The sequence below is a fragment of the Gavialis gangeticus genome, unplaced genomic scaffold (genome assembly GCF_001723915.1).
Source record: "Gavialis gangeticus isolate Ggan-Ray unplaced genomic scaffold, GavGan_comp1, whole genome shotgun sequence".
Taxonomy (NCBI): Eukaryota; Metazoa; Chordata; order Crocodylia; family Gavialidae; genus Gavialis; species Gavialis gangeticus.
In genome coordinates, this window is record NW_017729009.1 from 11,486,269 (window position 1) to 11,502,012 (window position 15,744).

The window sequence follows — 15,744 nt, forward strand, 5'->3', positions numbered from 1 at the left end:
CTGTCAAGTTTGCAAGTGGATTTATCAAGCCCAGGATGGGTGCTTTCTTGTTGCCTGCAGTTCTTCCTTCTTTCTCGGTATGTGCATGTTATTAGACTTATTTGGCATCAGTTCCTTATTAAGTCTTTTTAGTGCTTTTGAAGAGGTGACATCCCCCCCCAAAAAAATTGTCTTCTGTTGTAGCATGGAATAGATGCTATATTTACAGAGGCAATGCGATCTTTCCTCTGCTCCCAGGCTAGTAATCTCCAAGGTGATGTGGAGGCATCACCTCTGTGGTCAGTAGGTGGTTATTTCTTTCAGCCTGTTCTATCTTTGGTTTCTTGGAGACTGTCAGCAAGGGTATCTGTTCTGGATGATTATTGAGAGGCATGTTTTTGCCCATCATAAATGAGTCCAGAGCCCCCACACTTAACAAAGACTATCGTTATTGGATATCAATATCTTTAAATCTCTGTTGATGTAATTTAGATCTGCCTCTAGTCTGCTGATTCAGAAGGGCTTTCTACCCGTTATTGCTCTTCCCTCTGAATTGCATAGTCACATTATCTAGTATTTTGTAACTCCTGTCTGTTCCCTGCAGTTTCTGATTGAACTTTTGTTTCCTTCCGATTTGCATGTGACCAGTGAACAGCAGCAATCTTTGCACTTTTTGTGTTGAACAAGAAGCAGTTGGTGTTGCCGAATCACTGTCTTCCTCCCCCATCCCTTGTACAGTATCTGGAAGTGGGAGTGACTGAGGCTGGTTCCCTTCACACCTTCTCGACTTCTAATCTGCTCCAAACATGATCTGAATAGAAATCCTTCTATGTATGCAGGAAACTTATACTGGCATAATTAAATCATTGTAGAGCCAGCATGGGCCTCCCAGCTGGAAGCCACACACTGCTTTACCATTTGCTAGTAATGTCTAGTAAAGATGGAATTTAAGTGGCACTTTGACATTCAGTCACTGTGCCTTTGAAGGAGCCTCTATAATTGTAGTCGGATACTGTTGTGCAGAAACTTGGAAAGGAGGTGTGATACTGTGCACATAAACATTGCTTTTATACTGTCAACCTATTTTTGCTAGTTCAGATGAATTTTTCTTGTATTTTAAAGTGTATTTCTTTATCCTTTTCTCTAACAGTGCATTAGATCATTTTTAAAAAATTGACTTGCAGACTCTACTTTCTTTTAAGATTTGAATACAGATATTCAAATCACGCCAGAGGTGCCGGTTTACTTTTCATACATCCCAGTTCCTAACATTGTTAGTAAAGTATTGCTTGCACAATTCTGTGTTCAGTCAGTTTTGCTTCCTATGCATGTATTTGTATGTGTGCCCTTTCACAAAGCATTGCTTGTTTTTAAGGAAATCGAGCCTTTAAAGCTATGCATATAAACAGCGGACTCGTTACAGGTACAGGAAATTACTTCTAATTCACTTTCTAAAAATTAATTGGACTTCAAGTTCAGTTTCATAAAAGTTAACACAATGAATGAAGACAGTGAAATGAAGCTGATCTGTTCGCATTCCTTTTGTTATGAACTACCCCAACGCGGCAATGTTTGAATGGAAGCATTTTGGAAATGTTTAAATCCAAGCAAAAACATGTTTGAATGCTTGCCTGCAGTGGACTGTAGGCGGTTGTATGTCTAGTAAGTGCGTAGCCTTGTATGTATTTATCTGTTGAAATGGCTGCCTGCCTCCATGTCTTTATTTACATGGTTAAAATAAAAACACTTATGCAACAACACCAGAGAGAAACAGAACTGTGCTGGGACAGCGTGCTAACCCGTGCCTGATTTTTGTGTTCTGTCCTTTAGGAGGTTCCAGTTCCAGGTGTCTGTGGAAAAGGTTACTAGACGTACCTGGAATTTCATTAGTTTAATTTAAGGTAAGTGATACCTTTTTGACTTCTTTAAGAGTGATGAAATCTCTAACTGACGGATGCTGCTGAAGAAACAAAGTTCAAACGTGGTGGGTGGAGAAGTTTCCAGCATCTTGATGTGGGTGGAAGGAGAAACCAAAGTTGAAGAAGTTCATCATCACTGCATGTGGGTTTTTCCTTTAGTTACCCAGGGAAAAAAACAAACATTGTGAGAACTACTTGTACTTAGCATGAAACAGATGGATTGGATGTGGAGCCCAGTTATGATATTAAGCTTTTGGCGTAAATCAATATTTACTAATATGTCTGCTGGTTGAGAGTTTTATGCAGTAAATATTGCTTGAAACAAAAAGTCTTTAACTGATGCTTTCAGCTATGGTGGTTTGCTGCCTTGGGGAGCTTGAGCTTTCATTCTGAGGTTTGGAAAGATGACTGTTTTAGTGTATGATTCACATCGCATTTTTACAAGAAAAGAGACAGAGTCAGCTGCTAGGATTGACTTGTGCAATAGCAGCCCCTCCTCCCCCCCCAGCCTCTGAAAACTTAATGCATCTCAAAGTGTGTAGTAAGAAGCATTTGGTGGAGGTTGGGTTTGTAACAGCTGATAAATCTCTAGCTCCGGTCATTGGTAAAGGATTGGCAAGTAGGTTTTGTTTTGGGGGCTGGTACAATCGCATGGTAACTTCACCAGCCACGTTCCTGTCTGACCAGTGGCTTCATGATAAGAAGCTTCCTGAAGCAGCTGTGGTTGAACCTTTATGCTTCAGCGGTTTGAATACCTTAGCCCCAGTAAATGACTCCTTTTCTCTTCCTCTTCCTTGGTGTTGCTTCGGTAGCCATACCCTCTGTGCCAAGGAGCTGTTCTTTTCTTTGAGGAGGGAGAGTCATGCTTAGGCTGAGAGAGTTCCTTCCTTCCTCTTGCCTTGGTACCAGAGGAAGACGTGCAGGCTGACTCAGAAGCAGCTCTTCCCAATTCCTTTCTCCTCCTCCTCTTCTACTACAGCAGCTGCAAGAGGCAAAAGCTATGAAGAACTAGGGTGAGAGTCATTAAAAAAAAATCTTTTAGTTATATTGACTTCTCTGAAGATGGGAAAGCTAAGATAGAGTACAAGAGTTGATGAACAGGACGTAGGTGAGTGACTTTATTACCTATGAAACCAAGTATTTTAAGGTATTTAAAAGAAGCCATTTTAGACAGGCAGATTAATGAATATTAAGCATTTAAAAAGGGGTTTAATTTGTATTTCTCTTTCTGTTTAGTTTCAACAATTTTGTAGGTAACAGAAAGCTGCTAATACTTTTTTATAGCATTTTAATACTCTAGTGTAATCATTACAGGATAAATTTAAACCAGTTCCTTTTCAATACTTGTAAAACATTATTTTCTCCACAGTGCTGAAGAAACAGCTGAACTGGCAGCTTCCTTTTCTTAGCCATTTGCTTGCTTAGAGAAGTGTAAAAATGGGCTGAGCTGAGACCTGAGTGCTGCTTAACGATCACGGTTATGAGTCTGACCTGTAAAAGTTGAGAGATGTGAGCAGCGTTTGCTCAGTTCAGAGTGGCTTTATAATTTAATCTTAAAATTACACTAGAAGAAACCTGCACAATCTTGATAAAGCTTTCCCTTTGATATGTCAGAGATTTGCCTCTGTGGATCTCTGGAGCTTTATATCTTGGATGCTGTCCTCAGCTTGGTTTCTGCGTGGTGCAGATCCTCTGTTTAAACCCTGGCTGGTGACTTGGGACCTGCAGAACAAGTATCTGGCCCCTGCAAACCAAGCCTGATCATCCACGTTTCCTCATGTTTAAATGCACCTTCTCCTAGAACAGAACCACAGCCATATGGATGCTCTGGGTCTTCTGTTGAACTTTTCAGGAGATGCAGTAATTAAAGCAAACAGACACAGAGTTTGACTGGGATTTTAAAACACCATTCCTCTTCACTTAAATAGTGTGAAAAGGCCAGATGAAATTTGAGGGGCAAGGATTTTTGTGGGTGATACCTTTCATTGGACAAACTGCATGGTTGAGATTAGATTTAGGCAAACTTTTGAACGCTGTGCATTTTTCATCAGGTTGCTGAATGCACTGCATTTGAAAACTTTTGAATGTAGTGCATTCATTGAAATAATTCTAGGCATTGTCATTTAGTTTTTGACATTGCCAGTCTTGTCGTTGAGTGTGGGAAGGAAGTTGCTTAAGCACTGGCACGTTGTTATTCTTCAGTTAATATTCAATACTCAGGTGGCTTCTTACATTAATAGTCAGTTGGCCTCAAATGACCTTGCTATGTTGAAATGTCTCCTGTTTACATAACAAAGGCAATAGGAGTGTTGTATATTTGTATCTAAATAAAATACTTGTACATCTCAAAGGAAGTATATATGCCCAAAGCTTTATAGGTTCAGTTTTTTCATCAAGAGGACATAGGAATTTGGAAGTAAAATGATTTCTCAACCGACCATGTTTTTCTTAAAGTTTCACTGGTGAAAGTTTGAGTGTCTCTGCAAAGAATAATTTTCTTTGTTTAGAATTCTTTTTGGGAGGGTTTAAAATGAAAGTGTGTGCGCGGCAGGGTATGGCCATGGGAATGGCCTATTTTTGCTGTGTAGTTAATGGCTCTTGACAACACGGTGCGCGTGTGTGTATGTAAGCATTTCTAGAAAGCATGGTGCTTGCACTCTCCTCTATCAACATCCAAAGGCTATGGTTTTTCAAAATAGCTGGCATAGGCGGCAGAATTTCTTGGTATTCCTTTAAAATGCAGTGAAAGCAAAGCAAATTCATCATAGCTCAACATCATAAGAATAAATCACTGATATTATCATTAACAATTGTTGCGTCATACTGAGGTTTATCCTTCAAATGGCTCAGAGTGCAAACAGTGTGTTCTGTGGCAAGATTTCTCAAATGTGGATTCTGAGTTCATATATTGGATGGCTATTTATCCACTCTCACCAATAATATATTTACTTCTAGGAGGTTTTCTTTTCTCAAAGACCCTTAGGGCTGGATTAACCCTTTAGAGGGCTCCAGGCAAACAAGCTCGTGGGCCCCTACTTATTTATTTATACTTTATTTACTTATTTGCTTACTTTAGTTTATTTATTTATACTTAATATTTATATCTACTTCATATTTATTTATATTACTTTTTTCACTCAATAATTATAATGTGTAAAATAAGCACAGCTGTGCCCCTTCTTCACTTGGGGCCCTAGTTTGCCTATGCATTAATCCAGAGTCCCTTTTACTGTTGCGTTCTGTTGAATTTGGAAGGAACTGATCTAGGCAAGTGGAAGGGTATTGATGTGGGTGTTAGTAATGAGGCAGGTTGCTAAAGCAGAACAGTCTTGTTTGGAGAATAGGTCCCTTCCAGCAGACTCGCAGTACTTGGTTTTGACAAACAGAGGTGCACCCTTGATTGACCGGTCTGACTCACTTCAGCAGGAAATGAATCACTGAAATCCTTGTGAGTAAACTTCCTTCTCATCAGACGATTGCTGGCTGCTCCCTCCCCCGCCCAATTGAACCGTGTTCTCTAGGAAAACATCCATAGGTAAAAGAGAATCTGGTTGCCCCTTCTAGCTTTTGTTATTAGGCAGGATAATTTTTTTCAATTCCACCATCAATTATATGGAAACATTGCATGACTTATCTTGTGAGTTTGCACTTGCACCACTTCCCTTTCTACTGTACTTATTGATATCAGGCCAGTACTTGTGACGTCACAGTTCTTTTGAAGTGATTCTGAATTTCTGTATTCAGTAAATCAGGGATGAGGAGCAGACTGATTAAAGGGAGAGAGCTTCAATTCATCTAAGTACCAATTGTTATTACTATGACAATGCTGGGAAAAGAGATACAAGCCACGTGTGGCATTTCCCAATAGCTTTGTATGCTTATAAAATTGCTCCTAGAAATTTCTTATTCCAGATGCACCATTCTTGCAGATAGAATTAGTACTATAAAACAAACTAAGGGCAAAATCTTCGAATTCAGGTTCTGAAAGTTAAAGTGATTGTTCAGGGATGCTGAGCATCAGTGATACTTTCACTCTAACCTTTCAATTTAGCAAAAAGTAGCATTTCCTCCAGGAGTCTAGGCCCTGATAATCAATCTGTTCATTTTTCTAGCATATGTTCTTGTAGAATCATAGAAAAGCAGGACTGGAAGGTACCTCAGGTCATATAGTCATCTGGTCCAACTCCCTGCTCGAGGCAGGCTCATCCCTGTCTAAACTGTCCTGGACAAGTGTCCGTTTAGCCTGTTCCAAATAAAACTGCACAAACAACCCTCACACAACTACCCAGCACAGTGCCTGAAAATATCAGTAATGCCCTAACTTGCCTAGGTTAAGCAGAGGGACAAGGGCACTGTCGGCCTTCTGCTATTACCAGGACAGGACGTGGTTTGTGAATAAATATTTGAGAGTTTCAAGGAAGAGGACTATGCCTGCTAGAGGAAAGCAGAACCCGCCCCCCCAAGTCCATGCCAGTCTCACTGCTTTAAATATGAGATGAAGCACAAGGCTAATTTGAAATGTGAAAAGCAGTATTGCAGGAAACCTTTGCTGTTCAGTTCACAAAGGTTTATTGACTAATAAATATTTATACTTCAGCCTAGAAGCATAAGGAAAAGCCACCATTGTTCATCTGCTTTTGGATCTAATACGCAAATAGACAATGCTGTCCTTTGAGTTAGCAGTGGACTGATGCAGCTACAAAGCTGTTATTTTCTGGCTGTGATCTGGCTTTGAGATTAAGATACTGTTGAGTTTATCTGTGTTTAAATGCCGTATGACTAGAATTAAGCATACTGGAAAGGTAGTTGCTCTGGGAGGGAGAGCATATTTGAATATTGTAAGTGAAAGTAACTGAATTATAACTTACTGTTTTAATGCTGTTGGGGAAAAGGAACCAAAGCTGTTGCTGAAAGTGTAATTGTTAGCTGTATGTATTGGCCACAGCTGAGCCTTTGCCACTGAGATAGTATGGTGGCAGTATTCTGTACTTCACTGTTTCTTAAATAACTCAGAGTTTGTGGTCTTTGAGCAGGTGTTGTCTATATTCTATTTCTCTAAATACCTGTTTGATGAAAATGCATACCAAGAGGGTGGATTGGTTGGTTCTTTAAGGGGTCCTTGATTTCTTTTAACAGGGAAATTTGATGATTTTTACTTTTATAATGTACATTGGGGACCGGCTAACTTATACCAGGAGCAATTCTGCCACTAACTTTTATTTATGGAAATGTTAAGTCAAGCTTCTTTCTCCCAGGAGTGACACCTGATTGTGTCTGCACTGTATTGTTTCATTTTCCTCTAACAATTTTAGCATTTCAGAGTTTTTTTGCTTTGTATTTTAGTTCAGCTTGTTTATGGACAGACTCTTTATTTCATGTTTCTCCATACTCCATGTTCACTTGTATCTAACAATACCAGTACTTCCTCATGCAGCACACTGTTTTGGAGATGGTTTAATTTAGTACTCTGGCTTTGCCTTCTCTACACCATTACTCTAGGTTAGCTAGCATTCTGTGCATAGTGTGCCCTCAGTACAAGGTCCCCACTTCCTTAGGTCTGATGCATGGGGGTATATACACAGTGTTGTAGTAACCTGTGTGCTGGACTGTGCTTCTAGCAGAATATCCACTGATTCTTAATAGTGTATTAATTTGGGCCTCTGTGCATTTGGCGTGGGTTATGGAAGAACTTGTCTGTCTTTACTGATCTCTTGTGCAGAAATTGCTCTCACCCACAAAACCAGTGGAATGAACTGCTAGACTGCACTATCTTGCCTTTAGCTGTGCAAAATTACATTCAGTCACTATTGTGCAGTTATCTAACATGTCACTAAAACTCCTTCTGCAGGCGCTTGCTGGTCAGGTGAAGGCTTCACAATCCTGAGCTGTGGAGGACTGGCTTGGTGACTGCACATGAGCTTGGGTAACTAAAGGCAAGGTGGTGCTGCCTGCAGAGCCCTCTGTATGCCACCATGTATGGTCCATATTGGGGCCTCTTTTGCAATTCCTTGTGAAGAAAAAGCTTTTTCCTGGAGATTGCCCAGTAGTTGTGCTGGTTCATAGACAAGGAGGAGGCAGCCAGAGTACACCTGAGATAACTGGGTCTGATTCCAAGACAGCACAGGAAGTAAGGGACATCTTGTGTGCTCACATCCATCCTTTGCAGTGGGAATTGATGTCACCTTAATGTTGGGGTAACGTTGGAGTGCTGTTTGAGTGCGGCTGAGGTTGAACAGAGTGCATGCTGCCCCCCCCCCCCCAATTCTGGAGTCATCTCTATGTATATTTATCCTGAGACATCGTTTATAGCCTTTTTTTTTCTTTTAAATTAATACCTCCTTATTTGTAAAATACTTGCACACCAAATTATTGATTATACAGCAAAACTTAATCTACAGTTAGCAGTACCACCCGGGGAAAACTATAAACCCTTGTTAAGAAATAAAAGCCACAAAAGAACCAAAAGAAAATCAGTCTCATGAAATGTGGTATCGGCTCTTCAGTTTTAAACTTTGTCCCCTTTGCACATGGCTAGAATAAGAAGCAAAGCCTTGCGGTGTGCACTGTGTACAGTTTCTGCTGTGTGCTTGTTGAATGGTTTGGTCTCCACGTAGATATGCCCACTGCCTGCATGCTGCAGTAGTATGGAAAAGAGCCCGTAGTACAGGGTGGAATGAGTGGTGCATTGCTTACAGCCTGCCAGCCATCATGTTAAGTAACTGCTTCATCACTCCTCTTGATTTAAAAAAAAAATTGTTGCTGTTGTCACTGAAGCTCAGTAGCATAAATAGGGCAGGGTGAGCCAGATACCTGCCCTGGGCACCAACTGTGAGGAGGTGCCAGAATACCCTCTCCACCTCCTGCCAGGAGTCTTTGCTATGGTGGAAGAAGCCTGGCCAGAGGAGCTGGGCAGTGCAGCATGGCACTAAGCCATGTATCTGGGGCCTGGGGGTGAGTGGGGCAAGCAGAATGTAATTCTACCCCGCAGTGTCTACTGTGGTCAGCATGCCCATGTACCCCTCTTCCCCCCTTGCCACCGTAGGTGCTCAGTAGGCTTGTTACACCTCTACTGAAGCTCATTCTCTTGTTCCTGCACAGTGTGGTCATGGACAATATGATTTAATAACTTCAGCTTCTCTTATCTGCCTGTTGGGCTTGCCTGGCACGCTATTTTGTGCTGTTCATCTGAAACATGAAGCTGTGTTATCAAGGGGAACATTCTTCTTGTATTTTTTTTTCCAGAAAACTGAGTTGGTTGGAAATGCAACTGAAATCTGTTTCCCTTTTGTGATAGGGAGGGTTGGCATCCTATTCTGGTTTCTGCTTTGAGCAGTTATATTATATCCTGATTTCTCATAAATTCTGTATTTAATCCTGGCTTGCTGTAGCAGCCTATTAGTGACACTGTAGCAGTAAATGAATCTGCAATTGGATTACACTTGGTATACGAGCTGATTGATAGAAACATCAATTCTGAAAGCCGAGCTGGTGATGTAGTGTATGAAATATCCTGCACAGGATGTGGGAAATTTGCCAACTGATAGCCATGGTTTGACTCTCTGTTAGCTCTCTTTTGCAGAAGCTACCTTTAACTTTCTAATGCTAGGCAGTACAGCAGAGGAGAAGGGAATCCAGCCTTTTATGTTTGGAGGAGGGAAGAGTCCAGCTCTTTATGCTTGGAGCTGGGCTTGGTAACTCTTGAGGTCTTTTCCAGCCCTGCAGTTGTTACACAAGGATTTTAAAGAGCACCCCATGCTAAAAATGCATAGTTCCACTTTCCAGCAAAGTTGATCAGCACAGCATGCTTTTGGCACTGGGAGCACAGATGGTTAAAAGTGCTGTTTTTAATCCAGGGGATTACCTTTCTTCATAGCCTTCCAAGCAAAACCTCTTGAGGGAATCCTGCCTGGTTGGAATACATAACAGATGGCTGGTGAGTGTGTTGGATGTCACTCCTCTTTAAAGATACAGAGCTTGTCTTAATATTGTTAATCAAAACTACTAGAAAGAGAAGATTCAGTAGATGATGCACTTCTCTGTTTATTGTGACCTACCATTTGGGGATGCCAGTCTTTGAAGTGTGGGGACAGAATAAGGGAGGCATCAAAAATTATATTTAAAATCATGAGACTTTGACTTGGTACAGACCCACCTCATATATAGAGAGGGAGAAAATGGTCAGATCATTTTCATGCTTCTCCATACCCACTTGTCAGTGGAAACAGATGTGGTGTTTGTCATGAAGCCCATCGGCGTACACCATTGCTAGGCCACACCAGATTAATATCACTATCTATCTTGTATTGGTTAGTCAGCTGAGAAATCTGTCTGTTAGTGTTTGATATCTGATGAATCTCAAGAAGCTAGATTAGTTATTCTTCTAGTATAAACAGGAAAAGTAATAGACTTGTTTTCCAGTCTTGTTCAACCATACTATATTTCAGCTGCTAAGATGTGTAGCACACTACAATTCATAATGAACGCACTGTAATGTAAAGAGCATCGGCTGTAACGTAATTCTGCTGCTGGTTCTCTCCGGTGGTGCTTGTAAGGGATTCTCACTGATGTCAATAATGCTGTGTGCAACAAGGGACGAACCTTTAATATTTTAGTACTCAGTCTCTGAAACCTACACTGGCCTTTTTTAATTTCTAGCCTGAGGAAGAAAGAGGTTCTTTTGTTTCTTTTCCTGGATTCAAAGTATTTTTGTCTCTGATCATGGTGTTTGCTTCTAGGAGGTTATCGTTGTAGTTTTTGTCCTGGAGGTAAGAATTTCATGATGTTTCTAAATAAATTTGCTTTGGTCACAGCATTCAGTGACCATTGCTACCAGTTATGCAGTGAATCCTACTGAGAATCTGGCCTGGCTGTCACAGTAACCCGCTTCCTGGGCTGCAGAATGAGCGCCTGAGCCCTGAGCTTCTTGCTCCACTTGCTGCCGCAACCCCAGCCAGGGTGATTGTGCCTCAGTGGGGGATAGGAAAACTTATGCAGAACTTCCCAATTTAGCCAAAGGAGACGATTTCATCTGGGGAATATTTTTCTGGTAGGTTAAGCCCTTCTTGCAGTGAAAACTTTTGCTGTGTCTGAGATATTTAAAGGTTCTTTTATGCAGCATAAAAAAAAATATTGCTTTATAAGCAGCCCCCAGTCAGGGACATGATGTGGTTTTCCATGCCCTCTGCATGCTATGCCTTGTAGATGCACATTAACCTCTATGAAAACATTAGCAGATGACTCTTGAAAATGCCCCAAAAGTTGTTTTTTGGCTTTCCATGTTTTCAGGCTTATTGGAGGTCCCTTTTATTGGAGCTGTTCATTTGCTAAATCTGGAGTTTTGTTTCATTCACTACTTAATCAAAGAGCCAAGCAAATTTTCCTAAGGCTTTCCAAAGGAGTTTATCAGCAAAGGCAAGGCTAAGCATGGGGAAAGATCCTTGCCAAATCTCTGCATATCAACAAGGTCTCTTTGGAAGTGCAAGTCAGCAGTTTGTATAAATCCATGGACCTGTGCAGTGTTTGCTGCCCTGGATTTATTCTGTGAACTTTCACTGTATCCCAACTAAAGTTGGTCTTTTAGTATAAGTACATGTTGCATGTTTAGGCCTAATTGCTTCACCTATAATGCATATATTAAGCACTCGGTAGATAAAGCCATTGAGAACATTTGCAACAGATGAGAAAGGGCTTATCTGGAATGGCTCTTATTTGTATAATTTCATTTATTTAGCTCAGCTGTGTTGTAGCTTGTTCCATATCCATGATGGCCCTAAAAAAATGGTATTCTTTTGTGAATGCTGTTGCATTATAGGTAGCTTCTGATGGGCAGATGGGTTAGCAGAATACTATGATAGAGCTTAATTTGAATCACTTGCCTGAATAACTGGATACAGACTCGGGCCATTTCCAGGTTTCTAGTTCATTAGCGGAATGTACCTCCTATTAAAATAGGAATCCATAACCTCATATCAGAGTAGAGTGCTGTTACCAAAACTTGGCTGTTTCAAAGGCAAGGCTTGTTCCCATTTCAAGCTGAGAGTTCACTTAACCCACTGGCATGGCTCACCATTGATTTTTGAATTGGATATTAGGGATCTCTTCATTAAAGTAAACATACAGGGTCAAGTCATTGCTGGGGAAACTTCATTGAGTTCTTTAGTGTTACCAGGAACAAGTTTGACCCACCGAATATGAGAAGTGGGTTGAGCCTTCACGTTTGAAGATGATGGCCTTGGTTTAGATTTGTATCTTAAATATTCTAGGACTTTCTCATCTCTTTTTTGCTTCTGATGCAATTGAATTAGTACAGAATTGACTATAGTGTTGAGTTCAGATGCTGTTTCATCACAAATCATTTAGAATGAAAAAGCAGTAAAACTGTCCTTCACACTCCTTTTTTCCTTTAGTTTTGTACTTTGTGCACCTTAACTGGAAGTATGCATAAAGAGAAGATTTTTGAAGTATGCTTTTATGTTGGTTGATATAACTGTGTGGTCTTGTGTCGTCTTTGATAGCTTGAACCGAATGAGTGTCCACTGCAAGACATTACTGTCTTAGGAGCAGTGTGTGGTTTGTAGGTATGAGAGTTTCTCTGCTGTGTCGGCAGACTTGGGTGATTGAATCTGTGGAGTGGAACTGCACCAGTTCCTTTTTGTAGACTTGTCCTTGAGAACCACGTGGTGAAAGATGCAGCTTTTCAGAATATTGTTTTTATGTACTCTTTTGAAAGCTGAAGTTATTCAATGTGTGATCGAAGGTGAAGGATTAAATTAGAAGACAAGTCTGCCACTTTAAATACCTTTTTTCAAATGCTATTTAATCTGCTGCAGGCTAGCTATAATGACATAATCCAGAAATAGCCAACAGTCTTTCTCTTCTGTGCTCATCCTTGTTGCTGTACTACAGCTAAAGAATGGCAAATGCTAATCTCCTGTTGTTAGATGCAATGCAATATTTGCCAATGGTTTGGCGTGGGGAAGAGCTGTGGACCTTTTCATATTTGAATTTGGGTGAGAGGTTCATTCATATTCAAGTATTTTGCTTCAGCTAATGTGTGTGTAAATGTTTTGGCCTTGTAAGTTTAAACTCTTAGAGGAAAGACTGCCTCTGACCTAGATGCTCAGGCAGTCTGTAGCCTTTGTTTCCCTCCAGTCCCTTCCAAAATCATTTATAGAAGGTAGCCTTTAAAAAAAAAAAAAAATCTCCTATCATTGCTGGTGAATTTATCTGAAGCAGATTATTTAAGCACTAAAACACAGTCCAACCAAGCTGCCTTCCCTTCTCAAATTAACTAGCAGGTGGTTACTGTTATCCTCTAATTGCCAACACATTAGTTGTTTAAAACTCTTTACCTCTGTTCTGTATGGCCATTGTGCCCCACGAACACCGGCTGTTTTCTAACAACAGCACTTGTGGAAGGGGTTTCTTTTTGCCCGTGCTCCAAGGCAGGCACTGTTACCAACCCAAGTTTGCTTTGCCACGGGCTTGGGGAACTGCTGCCACATCCGCCAAGCTTCTCCTTTGGAGACTTGCCCCACAAGGACCGTGCCCTAAGGAACAGGTGCCTGCTGATGCAGATATTTGGTGCTTTTCGGAGGCTATTGTAGGGAAGCTCAGTCACTGAATCTTAATGCCAGGCATTAACTGATTCCTACTTTATTATTTAAAATTAAAACCCGTGAGTTAACTCATCTCATGGTGTAGCTAGAGAAACCTACTTTACTCTCCCAAGTACAGGTAAGGCTGATTGAAGCTGTCACTTCAGACTTCCTTCTTGGTAGCTGCTTGCTTTTTGGCTTGCTACGTCCTCTAAGCTTGTTCGCAGTGCTACCCTTCCAGGAGTCTTGACTCCTACAGTCTCCTGGGGACCAATTTTTGACATCCTAAGAGTTCTTCCTTGCTGTGGTTAGGGGGTACTCCAGGGGAAGGGGGCGGTATGAAACATTTTCAAGGGGCAAGCTTCAGCTTGCTGTTCTGACGGTCCCTTCCTTGAGGTTTTTTTCCCAGGTCCAAGTGCTTTGTTGGCATTGTATTGCCTAGATTTATCCTGAAAGTTTTGGAGTATTTTTACTGACAGTATATACCTGAAAGAGCCATGAAAATGTGGCAAACTGTTTGAAATGCTAGATTTTTTTTCCAAACCCAGCTACACCTTTTTTTTAAAGAAAAAAAATGAAAGTTCATACCTAAGCTCTTTGGCTGGATTGAAGATTTATTGTTCATGGGAGCTGGAGGTCTGCACTCTGTTCTGTTTTATAGGTGTTTTTTGATTTCTATTTGAGATGGGAATTCTAAAGATCTCTATATCTTAATGTCTGATGGGTGGTTCCTCTACACAGATTAGCTCAAGATGGCAGACCAGAGGCAACGCTCGCTGTCTACCTCTGGGGAATCATTATACCACGTCCTAGGACTGGACAAGAATGCCACTTCTGACGATATCAAAAAGTCATACAGGTAAGACTTAAAACTCTGATACCTGATGTTTCACACAGTATTTTTGCTATGTCTTTTTTGATCTGTTCAGTGTCATGGAGTCTAAAGTTAGATTTTTCTAGACTCTTTACAAGCAAAACTTTTTGCATTGAAGACAACTTGTTTGGGAATTTAATTCTTGCCGTGTCTAGTACCTAAACATGACCAAATGTTCAGGGTAATGTGGTTGGATTTAAACTCTTAGTTTAAGGTATCCTGCAGTAGTTTGCCAGCTCAAAAATAACGTACTTGTATAATGACCCTTCCCAGCCCCTCACGTCTAGTTCCTAGAGCCTAGAATATGCAGATAAGACACATCATGGTGTACCTTAACAAACTTCAGTATTTGTAAATTAGTTCAGATTTCCCTCTGAGATGCTGTTTTTTAAAATACAGATTTGACTTGGAATTTTTAGAAAATCAAATCTACTTGAAACCGCTTTGTATTGTCCAACTTTAAGTATTTTGGGGGAAAATCACAATACCATTGGCATGTATAATTGCTACTCTACAGTAGCAGTTCAGTCTATTTCTGACAAATGGCAGTGGATTTAACATTACGCTAGGGGTCAGTAGTAGTCTTTACTTGAGGATATTCCTGTAACAAGTTAGTTTTTCCCTTTCTTTTTTCTCTTCAAAAGGACAGAGTGGTTGAGTTTTAATGCAGGTCATCTTTATAGTCCTGATCATGTTTACATGAGAATAAAACCTGTACAAAAGATTAGATAAAATCTAGTTTCGTTTAAAAGTTTTTGGCAGTGAGTTATCAGTATAACACGTGGATGCAGCTTTGCTATTTTTCTCCATAAGGTAACTACTTTCTTAGAGCATTCCCCTAATTAAAATCTGGGGCTGACTTTCTGTTCTGGTCTCGCTACCATTAACAATACCTGGAATGTGTTGCACTCTTTGATGCACGTTGCCTGCATTGGCTGCTTCCTGCAGGCATAGTGAAGCCCTTCTTCCCCCATCTGTCTGGCAGCTCTCAACCTAAGCAGCACCTGTGGCATGTGCCCTGCTTGGCCTCCCCAGGTTATGCTACCATAAATCACTGGAACAGATGAGCTAATAGGAAAACTTCCACTATTTTTGAACAGGGATCTTGAGAGTCAACTCCAGCAATATGGAAACAGGCCCTTGAGCTAGGCTTGCTAGTGGGAATGGCCTTTTGTTATTATTTAAGTGAATATCAACAAGGAAATGGGAGAGTAGAGATAAGGGAAACCCCAGCTGTATAAAATCTCTTACCTGAGGCTGAAGGGTCTGTTTCATTGAATAGACCAGGGGTGTCATATGTCCTGTGGGCTGGATCCTGCTGACAGAACCATTCTGTCTGGCTTGCTGGACTGTGGGTTGGGCCACTGGAAATTGG

At 40.8% G+C, this 15,744-nt stretch overlaps 1 protein-coding gene across 6 annotated transcripts in view; it reads left to right on the plus strand.

Moving 5' to 3' along the window:
* The window catches only part of DNAJC5 (DnaJ heat shock protein family (Hsp40) member C5), a 53,422-nt gene that overhangs the window by 20,116 nt on the left and 17,562 nt on the right, over positions 1 to 15,744 (plus strand). For 2 of the 6 annotated variants that reach the window (XM_019510060.1, XM_019510061.1), the window contains exons 2-3: positions 1,810 to 1,880; positions 14,237 to 14,354. In XM_019510060.1, the coding sequence (XP_019365605.1) occupies positions 14,248 to 14,354 (107 nt within the window). In that variant the 5' untranslated portion in view covers positions 1,810 to 1,880; positions 14,237 to 14,247. Of the gene's footprint in view, positions 1 to 1,809; positions 1,881 to 2,882; positions 3,007 to 7,746; positions 7,822 to 9,810; positions 9,832 to 14,234; positions 14,355 to 15,744 lie in introns of those variants that run through there. The other 4 variants (XM_019510062.1, XM_019510063.1, XM_019510064.1 and 1 more) reach the window with 4 other exon arrangements.